Below are 12,799 nucleotides of genomic sequence, written 5' to 3' on the forward strand. Positions count from 1 at the left end.
ATTTTACTTTTTTGTCACGAGTTAAAATTTTGTCTACCTTCCAATCACATTCTGCATGTCATTCAACTTTATCATTTCAAATTATTAGTTCTGAGTTATTTTTTATTTTATGTAATTGTACCATACTAATTTGACTTCAATAAAAAAAAACGAAGTGACCCATGTAAATGCACGTATATACAACTAGTATTCATTTCAAGCAAATTATCATCATCTTTTTACTACCTCAAAACTAAAGAACTCCTCATATATATATATTAGTCCCAAAACAATGTCAAAATAACATTAACCATTAGGCATTTGCACCAAGTTGTTCAACAATGGAACAACCAACAATCCATGTCAAAAGTGATCGTCACACACAAGAGGAAGATGAACAAAATCTCAAATTGGCTGCTATAGAGAGATTAAGGCACATGCATGATGAAGATGATAGAAAGGTTGTGCATGATGAAGTTGATATTACCAACTTAGGGTTTCAAGACAAGAAGCTTCTAATGGAAAACATGCTCAAGTTTGTGGAGAAGGACAATGAAAAGTTCCTAGGAAAACTAAGAGACCGAGTTGACAGGTTTTTAAAATTAATATTAGAATGTGAAATGTTAATTTCTCCCTTAGATGTGAATTTTATTTCTATATAAGATTATGGAAATGTTAATTTGATCATAATCTTGCATATTGTTAATCAATTTAATTAGTCTTTAACAAAAATGCATGGTAACAAATTATATTGCATCTTGAAAATGAACTCTTAGAGACTAAATTGGAGGGAAACATAATGTTTATGTAAATTTATCAACCAAATTGATCAATAATATCATTTAATTAGAATTTTTTAATATTAATGCTAGCTATAATTTTTTATTGCTTTAATTTGCATGTTGTTACAATGAAGAGTGGGGATTAAAATTCCAAAAATTGAAGTCCGGTATGAAAATTTATCTGTGGAAGGAGATGTGTACATTGGGAGAAGAGCACTTCCTACATTGCTTAATGCTACTCTGAACATTTTTGAGGTATTTGTTTTGTTTCATTCTCTAAAATTTAATTTGGTGATTTACTAAACATATTTTTGTGATTTTTATTTATGCATGGTGTACATTAGAGTATTATGGAGATGTTTCGTCTTACATCTTCCAAGAAAACAGAAATTCAGATTCTTAAAAATATCAGTGGAATCATCAAGCCATCAAGGTAGGTTTTTGCATTATCATTTTAGGAAGAATATCTAAACACATCATACCAATTAGTTTTAAAGATGGATGAATATATTTATTATAAACTCATAACAAATACTAACATTTGTCGATAAAAAATATTTACTTACTATAAAACTGATGGATAGAAATCTCAATTCAAATATCCTTATAGAACGTATAAATAGGATGCAAATAATAATATTTGACTTTAATATCTATATATATGGGTAATGTAAATTTTTTATACATTATTATTTAAAAGTCAAGTCTTACATTCATTTAAGACTTTAGGAGTGTTAAAGTCAATAGTTATTGATATGTAAATGTAAGTATTAGATAATATATATATTTATACCATATATCTATATTTCTATATTCTATATTATATATAAAATCAAAATATCTCATAACTACTTACATATGTTATAATTTTTTTGTGCTTATTTTCCTCTTCTAATTAACTATTACTATAATATTTTCTCACATAATAAAAAAAATATTAATGGAAGTTAGAGTAAGTTACTTGCACAAAAAATACCAAATCACCAATGCAATTTTTAATGTAAGTTTTAGTAATATATCACAACTCATTATCATATTTTTCTATTACGTAAATTATAATATTATCTATACTCAATAAAAAGTAATATAATTCTCTAAAATTAAATATTTAATACTGAAAAATAAGAATGCGTGTCGATAGACATGAAGTGACTGTCGACACGCTAGTGTTAATAATATAAAAACATTATACTATTATTTATTAGTGAATACATTATTTTTGCATTTCAATGTATATAATATTTTTTATGAATATAATATCTATGCAATAAAATTTTATACATAATTAATACATCATCAATCATTTTAATAAAAATTAAATATAAATAGTGGATATATATAAAATAATTGTCATTACATACATTTTTTCTCTTTATTTAATTAATTTGCCATTTGAAAATTGAAAGTAACATTTACCTTTAATTATTTTTTTATATAAAAATCAGGATGACTTTACTTTTGGGTCCACCAAGCTCAGGGAAAACAACATTACTTATGGCACTTGCAGGGAAACTTGACGAGCATTTAAGGGTTTGTTTCCATTTGTCACTAATTTTTATTCATTTTTTTCTTTCCAACTTTCAATCTATCTAGTAAAATTAATTTATAGTTGTGATTTTGTAATGTATACTTGTAAGCTTATATCTTATAGCTACCAACAAAGAAGTTATAAGGTGATCAGTTAATTAGAATAGAGAATTTAAAAAATGAATTGATAAGGATATTGAGGATTTACTCATTATAAATATTGACATACAACATTTGTATTTAAAAAAATCTCGTGACAAGGTAAAACCTTATGGTTATTGAATAAAACTAGATGTCAAACTAGTTGAAATTTGTGAAATATCTAAAATAATACCTAATATTTATCTATTATTTATTTATTTATTTATTTATTTTAATAATTATTAATTGAATTTATTCATATTTAAATAATTAATTAAATAACCAATAGAAAATTGATAGAAATACTACTAGTTTTAAAATTTAATAAATACAAGTAATTTTCTCAATTTACTGATATTTTTATATTTATTTATATATATGGTTAGGTAAAATTATTAGTAGTTATTTCTAATAATTAATATTAATTATTAATTTATAATTGTCATTATGTATTCCACCATCTTAATTAATTTAATTTGGTAAATTTTAAAATTTTAAAATTTTAAAAATCACAAATGAATTATTGAAAGCTCTTATGAATTTTGGAAACTTCATTGAAGGAGCTTTCTAAAAGATGGGAGTCAAACATTACAAATTCTCGTTTTAAATGTAACAAACTTCTTTTAATTTTTTTTACCAAACGACTTTAATAGCTTATTAATTAGGTCAAAATGTCAAAAACCTATAGATACCTGAGAAGAGGAATTATAGAAAGCTCTTATGATTTTTGGAAAGTTATCCAAATAACTTTCTAAAAGATAGTTGTTAAACGTTACAAATTCTCCCTTTAAAGATTGTATAGTTCATTTAATTTTTCGTTTACCAAATGACTTTAATAGCTTATTGATTAGGTCAAAAGGTAAAAAAAAAAACTACCTAATAGTTCATGATGAATTATTGAAATAAAGCTTTTTGGAAAGTTCATCCAAGTAGTTTTTTAAAATATAATTGTCAAATATTATAAATTCCATTTTTACAAATTTCATTTAATTTTACGTTTACCAAAAAAACTTTGATAACTTATTGATTAGGTCGAAAGGTCAACGAACTATAAGCTACATGAAAAGTTCATATTGTCAAATAATGACAATGAATTACAATGGGGTGAGTACGAGTACTAATTACATATGCATTTACCTATATGTGAGTACTCGTATAAATAGCCGGTATCCATAGACAATTAACAACCTTTTAAATTTAAGTATATATTTATATATTTTATAATAATTAATATATATATATATAAATATTACATTAGAATATTAATAAATTTATCACTATAATGAAATCACTAAAATTCATTATAATATAGATTATATATTATGAAATAATAATATAGATTATATAAGATATCAAAATAAATAAATAATTATAAAAAAAAACATTTATCATAGAAATAGGAGTATGCAGATATATAATCAATCGGTATTATGATATTCACGTTTAAATACTCGTTGCAGTTATTATTGTGAGTACATACAAGTATATATATTTTTGTGTAATAGTAAGAACAAGATGAGAATTAAACCAATGTGACCATAAATGACCTCTTTTGAATGTTTAGGTATTTCTATTGTCTATTCAAACAAACATATAGAATTTTGATATTTAATCTTAGATTATCTAAATTTTGTAGATTAGTAAAATTATTAATGAAATCTCAACACTGTAAACAAATTCTACAACTATAATAACCTATCTCAAAAAATGAGTACAACAATAAGCAACTCCATAGTAATACAACTTTCTTTAATTTTATTAGGCTGAGCTTGTTAATGTTAAGTTTGATATGATTTTTTTAAGTAACTAACCTTTCAACTTAATCAACCAATTTGCTTGAAAATCAACTGATCTTCTAGTTTTCCAAAAAGTTCTTGACTTAATAAAATTTTAAAAATTCGATTCCTATGAGCGATACTTGTTGATATGAGGAGTAGCCACACATTCCGAAAGAATTAGTTTTTTTAGCTTTAGGTGAGAAAATATCATTGGTAGTACAAAAGAAATGAGTGGTTATGATTTATGATCTTATGTGTAATTTTGTTTACACCAAAGCTAACTTAATCTTAACTATGAGCAGTGTTATGGGAGAATCACTTACTGTGGGCATGAGCTAAATGAATTTGTTCCTCAAAAAACATGTGCTTATATAAGTCAACATGACCTTCACCTTGGACAAATGACAGTGAAAGAAACATTAGATTTTTCAGGAAGATGTCTTGGTGTTGGAACTAGATATCAAATGTTGTCTGAACTTTCAACAAGAGAGAGACAAGAAGAAATTAACCCTGACCCTGAGATTGATGCATTCATGAAAGCTACTGCAATATCAGGCCAAAAAACTAATTTGATAACAGATTATATTCTCAAGGTATATATGTCTTGTTGTCTCAACATTATGTTATTATTAGCATTATCGCGCCATCGGAATAATTTTTATACTGTTATTGTATTATTCATTATTATTGACTGTTAAATGTAAGTAATGCAAATGAATGACTATGTATAAATCTTTACGTTAATAATATATAGATATTACAGACTCGTCTCTATGCTTTAATCTTCCAATTTTCTGTATAATTGACTTACATCATATTGTGATAGATACTTGGATTGGATATATGTGAGGACATTTTGGTTGGTGATAACATGAGCAGAGGTATCTCTGGTGGACAAAAGAAGCGCCTCACCACAGGTTAATTTCCTTTCTCAAATGTGCTAACACTAAGTCAAGTAGCCGACTTAATATAGGCGAACAAAGTGTTAATACCTTTTCCGATACGTAATCGACTCCAAAATCCAAATTTCTTATTTAAAAGACTAGTTATCTCTAAATTAGGCTAAAAATAGAGTTTTTTATGTTTTAACCACAAAAAACTTAACGTCAAGTCGTCAACTCCAAAAATCGCATAACTGGAAATCGGGGCGCGATAGACATCATGCGTTATTTGGAAATCGGGGTGTTAATAATGATTGCTTTTTGGGTTAACTTTTAGGTGAAATGTTGGTTGGACCAGCAAAGGCACTCTTTATGGATGAAATATCAACAGGGTTGGACAGTTCCACCACATTTCAGATATGCAAGTTCATGAGACAAATGGTTCATAACTTGGATATAACTATGGTGATTTCTCTTTTACAACCAGCTCCAGAAACATTTGTTCTCTTTGATGACATTATACTACTTTCAGAAGGTCAAATTGTATACCAAGGTCCGCGCGAAAATGTGCTAGAGTTTTTCGAACAGACAGGTTTCAAATGTCCTAAGAGAAAAGGAGTTGCTGATTTTTTACAAGAAGTAACATCCAAGAAAGACCAACAACAATATTGGTTTAGAGAAAATGAACCATACAGATATGTTTCGGTTCCCGAATTTGTAAATGTGTTTAGTTCATTCAAAATAGGAGAGCAACTAGTGAATGAGTTGAGGGTACCTTATGACAAAGGCCTAACCCACCCAACTGCATTAGTGAAAGACAAGTATGGTTTATCAAACCGGGAACTACTTCAGGCATGCTTTTCAAGAGAATGGTTGCTTATGAAGCGCAGCGCGTTTGTTTACATATTCAAGGCAATACAGACAACAATAATGGCAATTTTAGGCTTCACCGTGTTCCTTAGAACCGAAATGGCAGCAGAAAGTTTTCAAGATGGACAAAAATTCTTCGGAGCACTGTTTTTCACTGTAATGAATATGATGTTTAACGGCATGGTCGAACAATCTAAAATTATTATCTCGCTTCCTATCTTTTACAAACAAAGGGACCTTATGTTTTTCCCTGCATGGGCATTTGCACTACCTATATGGATTCTCAGGATCCCTATCTCCTTATTGGATTCAGGGATATGGATCATCCTTACATACTATACAATTGGATTTGCTCCTTCTGCTAGCAGGTAATAAAAGTGTGTTCTGTTACTCAGTTTCGATGCAAGCAACTTAGATAAGTTTCTGAAAAACATTTTTCGTTTCGGCTTATAATATTTTTAAGACCAGAAAGAAAAATTAGTCCGTACCTAACACGTGTTCCTCTATTTCATCAGATTCTTCAAACACTTCTTGGCATTGTTTAGCATTCATCAGATGGCTTTGTCACTTTTTCAGTTCATTGGTGCAGCTAGTAGAACACTAGTTGTTGCTAATATAGTCTCTTTCTTAGCCTTTCAAGTAATATTTATACTCGGAGGTTTTATAATCGCCAAAGGTAATTCATTAACGAAATCTTTGATTAAGTATATTCTTTTCGAGTTGTATTCTAGAATTTGATCGAGGACTTAATTTGTTCACCATATATATTCTTTCATGCTTGCAGATGATATTAAGCCATGGTTGATGTGGGGATATTATGCTTCTCCTATGATGTATGGTCAGAATGCCATCGTAATAAACGAATTTTTAGACGATAGATGGAGTAAAGTAAGATAACATTTTTCTCATTCTGGTTTCTCTATTACTACCCTTGATACTCTGCATTACTAAATATATGTTTTATGCATTTTGCAGCCAAATACAGATCCTAGAATTGATGCAACTACAATTGGAAAAGCACTTCTCAAATCTAGAGGCTTCTTTACAGAAGATTATTGGTATTGGATATGCATTGGAGTCATGCTTGGGTTTGCAGTTATTTTCAATCTTCTCTTTATAGTTGCGCTGACTTATTTGAACCGTAAGCGTACATGTTTTACTTTAAACCTCGTATGTTTCGATGAAATCTTTTACATTCATAAACCTTTTTAATGTCAAAACAAAATTTCAGCTTTGGGTGATTCAAAAGCATTCCTCTTGGATGAAGATGATAAGAAGAATAAAAAATCAGCCTCTAAACAAAATGTTACTAAAGGTTTTGTTATCTTTCTTGAAATATCAAGTGCATCTCATTGTTATTTATTGAAATGTAGTATACATTATATAACTAATCATGAACCTTAATTTTTGAAGTACAAATTCTATTCTTCATCATGCATCAACATTTTTAAGTGAAGTTTAATTGCACATAGCTCTCATGATATTATTCGCTGACTCCATTTCAATTAATTTTGCAGGGAAAGGTATAGACACGCCAATGAAAGATTTGTCAGAAATTGCTTCTTCTTCTGATCGAAAACCAAGAACAGGAATTGTTCTACCATTTCAACCTCTTTCACTTGCATTCAGTAATGTCAGTTACCATGTAGATATGCCTGCTGTAAGTTACTCAATTCTAAATTGCGCTCTTCGGTGTTTAACTTACATGGAGTTGCATATGATAAAAATATATCTCCTTCTTGGTCTTGTAACATTACTTTCAAAATAGTACTTATCTGTTGTTAAATTAATATCTTGTATATACTAAAATCATTTTATATGTTTCCCTCTTTCATTTTTTTCTCTCTACATCTTTGTTTTACACTTAGAATCATGTAAGCATGTTCTTTTAGATTTCATATGACATCATATAAGCATGTTCTTTTACACTTCATATGAATATTACTTTGAGCCTTATGATGCTTTTCGATGTCTTATGATATTAGGAAATGAAGAGTCAAGGAATCCACGAAAATCGACTTCAACTGCTTAAAGATGTTAGTGGTGCTTTCAGACCAGGTGTATTGACAGCACTTATGGGTGTTAGTGGTGCTGGGAAGACAACACTCATGGATGTATTAGCGGGAAGAAAAACAGGTGGATACATCGAAGGAAGTATTAGAATCTCGGGCTATCCAAAGAATCAAGCAACATTTGCTCGAGTTAGTGGTTACTGTGAACAGAATGACATTCATTCTCCACATGTTACTGTCTACGAATCGCTATTATTCTCAGCTTGGCTCCGTCTTCCTTCAGATGTAACGACACAAACGCGAAAGGTTGGTTTTATAATCTTAGTCATGCATGTTTTCTCATTTATTGTCGATTAACTAACCCTTTAATGCAATTCTTTTATATTAGAGTTCTGATTTAGTTATATTCATGTTGGTGATTTAGATGTTTGTTGAAGAAGTTATGGAATTGTTGGAACTTAAACCTATTAGAGATACTTTAGTGGGTCTTCCGGTCACAAATGGTTTGTCAACAGAACAAAGGAAAAGGCTTACTATTGCCGTAGAGCTGGTTGCGAACCCGTCAATCATATTCATGGATGAACCAACATCTGGCCTTGATGCTAGAGCTGCCGCAATTGTTATGCGAGCAGTGAGGAATACCGTGGACACGGGGAGAACAGTTGTGTGCACAATTCACCAGCCAAGCATAGACATTTTCGAAAGTTTTAACGAGGTATGTTTCGACTATAACGATCTTAGTGTTTGTGTTCGATACGCCGATGTGTTACTATATTGGTTGATTAATTCTCTAGATTGCATATCTTTAAATCTAGTTTCTTTCTTATTGTCTTTGCAGTTAATATTGATGAAAGTGGGAGGTAAAATCACCTATGCCGGGCCTCTTGGTCATCATTCACAAAAGCTTATAGAATACTTTGAAGTGAGCATTGAAGCTTTTTTGTTATCTATTATCTTTAGTGTTCATACCTCATCTTCATAACTTAATCACTATGGATTGTTTATAATTATTTTCATTGGACTAAGTCTCATTTAGCTCTAACATGTATATTCCACATTAGGCTATTGCAGGGGTTCCAAAAATCACGGACGGTTATAATCCTGCTACATGGATGCTTGAGATTAGTTCTCCGTCGATGGAGGCTCAACTTGATGTCGATTTTGCAGTGATCTATGCTAACTCCATCCTCTACCAGTTTGTATTCTACCTGATGATTTATATTACCATTTTTCAAGGTTGTGACAAGAATTCTTGTTTCTTAACTTTCTATTTTATATGTACTTTCGAAGGAGGAATCAAGAACTAATCAAGGAGCTTAGTACTCCGGCACAAAATTCCAAGGACTTATTCTTCTCGACGAAATACTCCCGATCATTTTATGTACAATGGAAGGCTTGTTTCTGGAAACTACATTGGTCCTACTGGAGAAATCCTCAGTATAATTTCACCCGGTTTTGCATAGCAGTAGTTATAGGAGTACTTTTTGGTGTGATCTTTTGGAACAAAGGCGCAAACATGTAAGTCCTTCGATAAATTACATATTCATTGAAACAATGAAAGATATCTAAAATCTTCGGAATTGAAGATGACTTCGCTATCAAGTCTTATCAATTATGTTTAGTATTATGAGCCATCACAGTTAAACTTGCATTTCAAGTATAGACTTTTTGATGAACTAATTTGATTGGCAGAGAGAAAAAACAAGATATATTAAACATGTTCGGAGGATTGTATGTTGCTGTGACTTTCCTTGGATACACCAATGCTTCAGGAGTGCAACCAGTTATTGATATCGAAAGAACCGTCTTATATCGTGAAAAGGCGGCAGGGATGTATTCAGCACTACCCTACGCAATTAGTCAGGTAAATTCAAATGAAGAGTGTTTCAGACCACATTAGTGTGATAAATGTTTTGTATATATAAGCAAACTAATTGAACTTCACTGTTTTTATATATAGGTAGCAATTGAGACAATTTACACCTTAATCCAAACAGCTATATACTGTGTTATCCTTTACTCAATGGTTGGATTAGAATGGAAAGCAGAGAAATTCTTTTGGTTCTACTACTATATAACTTTGTGTTTCATGTACTATACATTGTATGGTATGATGGCTATTGCAATAACTCCTGGTTACCAAGTTGCTGTTATTTCTATGTCCTTCTTCATGAACTTTTGGAACTTGTTCTCTGGCTTTACTATTCCAATAACAGTAAGCAACATGGCATTTTTATATACTTCATATTTGACTATCGAAAACTAGGCCTCATCTTTTTCGGGAGCATGTCTTTTGTCCCAAGATATGTTCAACTTCATGCACTCATTCATTCTCATTGGTCGAAAAATATTAAGTTAATATATATTAAATTTATGTTTTACTTTTCTAACCAACGAGAAACAATGGGTACGTGAAGTCGTACGAAGCTTGGGACAGTAGATGCGGGTCCATCTTTTTCATGTCATAACTTATATATTTTTCTCAATGTTACAGCAACTACCTATATGGTGGAGATGGTACTATTGGATTTGTCCTATTTCTTGGACATTCAATGGCATTATTACATCTCAATATGGTGACTTAAATTCAGAAATAGTAATACCAGGAGCTGAAAATATGACAGTGAAGAATTTCCTTAAAGAGATGTTTGGTTTTCACCATGACTTTCTTCCAGTGATTGCTGTAGTTCATGTAGGTTGGGTTCTTCTCTTCTTGTTTGGGTTTGCCTTTGGCATTAAATTCCTTAACTTCCAGAAAAGATAGACTAGGTTGTCTTGTTTTCTTGTCTTTGTTTTTTGCTTATGTTTTTTTTTTCCATTTTGCTTCATAATGGTTTGAGTCTGTAATGTAAAAAAGAATGGTTTATGAACATCTTCTAAGTCAAAGATTATGAGTTTGCAATGTCTCCTAAGAATAAAAAGAACAAAAGAAAAAGCATAGCAGTGTGGAGTAATGTATTAAACAAAATGGTGAAGATCTTAGATCAGATTTATGAGTGTACATTCTTCTAAACTGTCATAGGTGAAAGGACTTGCATTTGAGACACAAAAATTCTATAGCATTCTTTCTCGAGCATAAAGCCATAATTGCATACCAACAAGGGATTAATTAATGGTCTCACTAGTCACTAGACAGGTCTCAAAATTTTGATTCATATGAATGACCCTTATTGAAAGAAACAGTTACACATACGAAAAAATGATTAGTTTATTACCTATATATTGAGAATATATCCTTAGTTATATCAAAAAAATCATAATTGCATGCAAGATTATTATAAGGAAGAAAAAAATAGTAAGATTATCATATTTTTTAAATCATAGGATCATGATGGTATATTAATATTTATTACAATTTGACAACTTAGATTATACTATCATCATATCTATCTTTTTAATATTTGTTTCCAATTTAATTAAATAAGGATCTAATGGGTACCCATTTGATCAATTGGAATAATTCCTTAGATTTCAAAATTTCTTATTCATCACACAATCATTTGGAGAGATGACAAAACGGATTGTCTGGTTTGTTTTACTTGTGCCTGTAAATGTCCGCAAAAAATTAAGCGGACACGGGTATGCCCGCATTGGCTTAACGGACAAAATTTAATGGTCTATATGTTTTAAAAGTGCTAACGAGCTTGTGGGCGGCTCATAGGCATTGTTGAATAATTAAAAAACAAAAAAAACTCATAATAAATAAAATTAAATTAAATAAAGTAGTTGAATCTAAAAAATTGACAACTTTTTTGATATTTTATATGAAGTTTAACAAATAATATTATATTACAATTTTTTAGAGATTAAAAATCACATTACAACATAACTTATTTGAAATTTTCTTACTTTTTCCTTAAATTATATTTATGGCCGCCCACATTGCCCACAGACTTAGCGGACAAAACGAATCAGACAAAATGGACAAATAGATAAAATTTGTATGCCCTACTTGTAAAAAAAAATATAACCTATTAGGGCATTTTGGTTTTGCCATCTATAATCATTTGTCTTTTATTTTTTTCAACTCATCTCTTGGAATATTTTCTATCCAACATATACAATGATCTTTATATTGGTCAATGGCCATGGAGTTGTGACCACTAGTCACAGTTTTGCAAAGGAGACACACGCCACATGGGATACCCTTCCAAATTAAGAGTAACCTTTCCCTAGATATTTTTTTCTGTACACACAACGTAGCATACTGAATTAATCTTAGACAATAATAATTAACTTTTTTTTTTGTTATTAATAATTGACTTTATTATTATTTTCATTTAAGTTGGTAGGGGACCTAGAAAAGGACAAAAAATTAAATTCTGTTATTTTAAACCTTTTCGTACTAATAAGTAAATACAAATACAAATATTCAAACTGGCCTCCTACCATTAGAATGAATTTAGATATCAAGTTTTTAAATGATTGAAATGTGCAAATAAATACAAAATAAAGAATAAGAGCATGAAGAAAAAAATGGTTCAAGACTATCCTGGTCTGAAGAAAATAAAAAATAAATAATAAATGCTCGTTGCCAATCATTTCATATCCGAAGCTGGGCCTTAATTACTTGTTTGAGGAGAAAATGGACGATGCAGAATTTGAGAATGTGAGTACAGTGGGGCCCATTGCATTACTCAATAATCCTCACTATCATGCTACTTACTTACTTCACATGCCTGCAACACGTAGCACCATTACCTCTTCTTACATCAAAACCGCCACTATCTAAAGATTTTTCACACCTGCAACAAATCATCTACTATTAATTAGTTAATCATTAGTAACTTTTAAATAAAAGTAATACAAATTAATAATAAATAATATAC

At 30.1% G+C, this 12,799-nt stretch overlaps 1 protein-coding gene across 1 annotated transcript; it reads left to right on the forward strand.

Moving 5' to 3' along the window:
- LOC109348333 (ABC transporter G family member 34-like) lies at window positions 337-10,863 on the forward strand. The gene is made up of 20 exons (XM_019588721.1): window positions 337-571; window positions 896-1,016; window positions 1,106-1,194; window positions 2,207-2,291; window positions 4,510-4,800; window positions 5,034-5,124; window positions 5,426-6,326; window positions 6,474-6,634; window positions 6,743-6,846; window positions 6,934-7,099; window positions 7,190-7,273; window positions 7,476-7,618; window positions 7,944-8,276; window positions 8,395-8,685; window positions 8,809-8,892; window positions 9,032-9,165; window positions 9,261-9,488; window positions 9,663-9,834; window positions 9,931-10,185; window positions 10,465-10,863. The coding sequence occupies exons 1-20, from the start codon at window positions 417-419 to the stop codon at window positions 10,732-10,734; spliced, it is 4,158 nt and encodes a 1,385-aa protein (XP_019444266.1). The 5' UTR covers window positions 337-416; the 3' UTR covers window positions 10,735-10,863.

The sequence above is a fragment of the Lupinus angustifolius genome, chromosome LG05 (assembly GCF_001865875.1).
Source record: "Lupinus angustifolius cultivar Tanjil chromosome LG05, LupAngTanjil_v1.0, whole genome shotgun sequence".
NCBI lineage: Eukaryota > Viridiplantae > Streptophyta > Magnoliopsida > Fabales > Fabaceae > Lupinus > Lupinus angustifolius.

Excerpts from the sequence above, each read along its gene's own strand:
- LOC109348333 (XM_019588721.1), top strand. The coding sequence starts at position 417 with ATGCATGATGAAGATGATAGAAAGGTTGTGCATGATGAAGTTGATATT. Across the intron at positions 1,017-1,105 it reads CTACTCTGAACATTTTTGAG|AGTATTATGGAGATGTTTCG; the intron begins GTATTTGTTTTG and ends GGTGTACATTAG. Across the intron at positions 2,292-4,509 it reads AACTTGACGAGCATTTAAGG|TGTTATGGGAGAATCACTTA; the intron begins GTTTGTTTCCAT and ends AACTATGAGCAG.